The sequence below is a fragment of the Oryx dammah genome, unplaced genomic scaffold (assembly GCF_014754425.2).
Source record: "Oryx dammah isolate SB20612 unplaced genomic scaffold, SCBI_Odam_1.1 HiC_scaffold_23, whole genome shotgun sequence".
NCBI lineage: Eukaryota > Metazoa > Chordata > Mammalia > Artiodactyla > Bovidae > Oryx > Oryx dammah.
The window spans coordinates 131,600,692-131,603,276 of NW_024070207.1; the positions used below are offsets into that span (position 1 = coordinate 131,600,692).

General features: G+C 62.2%; 1 protein-coding gene across 2 annotated transcripts in view; it reads right to left on the bottom strand.

Moving 5' to 3' along the window:
- Positions 1 to 473: 473 nt before the first annotated feature.
- PLCXD1 (phosphatidylinositol specific phospholipase C X domain containing 1) overlaps positions 474 to 2,585 on the bottom strand; it is a 9,790-nt gene continuing 7,678 nt past the window's right edge. For both annotated transcript variants that reach the window (XM_040266434.1, XM_040266433.1), the window contains 2 exons: positions 2,241 to 2,424; positions 474 to 1,028 (listed from right to left, as the gene is read on the bottom strand). In XM_040266434.1, coding sequence (XP_040122368.1) covers positions 790 to 1,028; positions 2,241 to 2,424 — 423 coding nt within the window. In that variant the 3' untranslated portion in view covers positions 474 to 789. The remainder of the gene's footprint in view (positions 1,029 to 2,240; positions 2,425 to 2,585) is intronic.

Genomic DNA, 2,585 nt, shown 5'->3' on the forward strand with positions numbered 1-2,585 from the left:
TTGTGATTATACAGTAGAAGTGACAAAGAGATTAAAGGGCGAGATCTGGCACACAGAGCACCAGACCTATGGCCCGAGGTTCCTAACATTGTACAGGAGGTGGTGATCAAAAGCATCCACAAGAAAAATAAACGCAAAAAGGCAAAGTGGTTGTCTGAGGAGGCCTCACAAACGGCTGAGAAGAGGCAGGCAAAGGAGACGTGGGAAGATGCGGCCACTTGAATGCAGAGCTCCAAAGAACAGCAAGGAGAGATACGAAGGCCGCCTTAGGTGAGCCACCAGGGCAGCCCCTCATCTAATAAAAGGGATTTCTCAGTGGGATTGCTGTGCGCTCAGTACCCCACTACAGACAGTGTGTCATACTGGGCCCCCCCCCCCATCCAGCTGGGGGTTGTGTCTGCTGCTCTCAGTGCCCAGGGGGAGGGGGTTCCCCAGCCTCTCCCATGGGGAATCCACAGACCCAAGAGTCTTCCTGGAATTTGTAATTGTACTAATCACGCAGTCGCCTTTAATCATCACCTCACACCTTACATCCGCTGAGAGGCACGGAGGACCAAGGAGCGCATGGGCCCTGCCACCCGGCCCCACCTCTGCAGCCACCCACATTCCGTGGATGGATGGATGGACTGCCAGCCCCGCAGGACAGGACCGACAGCAGCCTCGCCGATGCCCAGCTCCTCAGCGCGCCGTCCGTCAGCCCCAGGCGGCTTCCGGTTCAGCCCGGTGACGTCACAGGACGCGCCCGAGGAGCCCCCTCCGGGATGCCCGGCTCCGCCCGCGCGCCGGCCGTCAGCCCCGAAGCAGCTTCCGGTTCAGCCCAATGACGTCGCTGACAAAGCCGCTGGCGCCGATGAAGTCGCCCGCGATGATGTTGGTGCAGCCGGCGGCCGACCCCGGGCGCTGGGCCCGCACCCACGCGCACAGGTAGGGGAGCCCCGACAGGGTCAGCTTCTCCAGCGACCAGGCCGGGTGGACGAGGATGAACTCCAGGTTCTCCGTGAGGTTGATGCCGGCCACGAACAGCCCGCCTGGGACAAGAGAGGGGCTGCTATTCACGGTGCCGGCTGCAGCCGCCCTCGTGTGCAGTCACTAACCCACGGGGTCACGTGGCCAGCCACCCCATGTGGTCACCGACTCACATGGTCACCCGCCCACGGGGTCAGCAACTCACGCAGTCACCCACCCATGTGGTCAGCAGCTCTAATCGTCAGCCACCCACTCGGGCACCCGCCCATGGGGTCAGCAGCCCACGGGTCTCTAGGCCCCCTGGCCACCAAGCCACGTGTTCACCCACCCATGGAGTCCCTAACCTGCGAGGTCATGCGGTCACCTGTCCACATGATTACCCACTCACACTGTCATCCACCCATGTGGTCACCCACTCGGGGTCATCAACTCACACAGTCATCCACCCATGTGGTCAGTAACTCAGACCGGTCACCCACCCACACAGTCACCCACGGACTCGGTCCCCCATCCATGTCGTCACCCGCCCATGCGACCACTAACCCATGCGGTCACCCGCCCATGCGACCACTAACCCATGCGGTCACCCGCCCAGGCAGTCACGTGCCCATGCAACCACTAACCCATGGGGTCACCCGCCCACAAGACCACTAACCCATGGGGTCGCCTGCCCAGACAGTCATGTGTCCATGCAACCACTAACCCATGGGGTCACCCGCCCACAAGACCACTAACCCATGGGGTCGCCTGCCCAGACAGTCATGTGTCCATGCTACCACTAACCCATGGGGTCGCCCGCCCACGAGACCACTAACCCATGCGGTCACCTGCCCAGGCGGTCACCCGCGCATGCGACCACTAACCCATGGGGTCGCCTGCCCAGACAGTCATGTGTCCATGCTACCACTAAGCCATGGGGTCGCCCGCCCACGCCGTCACCCCTTCCAGACTCTGGTGTCCGCAGCAGTCAGAGCTTCAGATGTCCAACAGAGACCAAAGTTCAGACAGCAGGGGCTCACCGGGGTGTTGACTCATGAAATTCTCCTCTTAAAGAGGGCAGGCGGGCTGGACGGTGACCCCAAAGATGTCCACGTCCTGACCCTGTGTCGTGGACACAATAATGTCCGCACGGATGTCCACATCCCGACCCCTGGTGGTGGACGCAGTAACGTCCCCTAACGCGTCATGTTCCGTTTCTCCACTTGAACCCAAAGCCAGCCCGATGCCCTTGGACACGCGTGTGAGCAGGTGTCCCGGTGCGAGGTGGTGCTCACCTGGGCGGCCGCGGCGCTTCATGCGTTCCAGGTAGTGGACGAGGTCCTGGGGCTTCACCTGGTTCCCCCACCAGTAGGGGATCCCGGGCCACAGTTCCGCGTGCCGGCTCACGGACGCCTCGTCCTCGTATGACAGGATGACCTGCTGGCCCCGTGACCACAGCTGGCGCAGAGTTGGCACCTCCTGGCGGGGACCATCCGGGTGCCCGTGAGACGCGTGCACAGGGGCGACTGGGCTGCCTTGTGCCACGCCGTGTCAGTTACTGGGGGTGTCCCAGAGGCTACAGGGATGTGTGGGTTCTTAGGGTGTCTGGGAGCAGTGATGTGGATTCTTAGGGTGTCTGG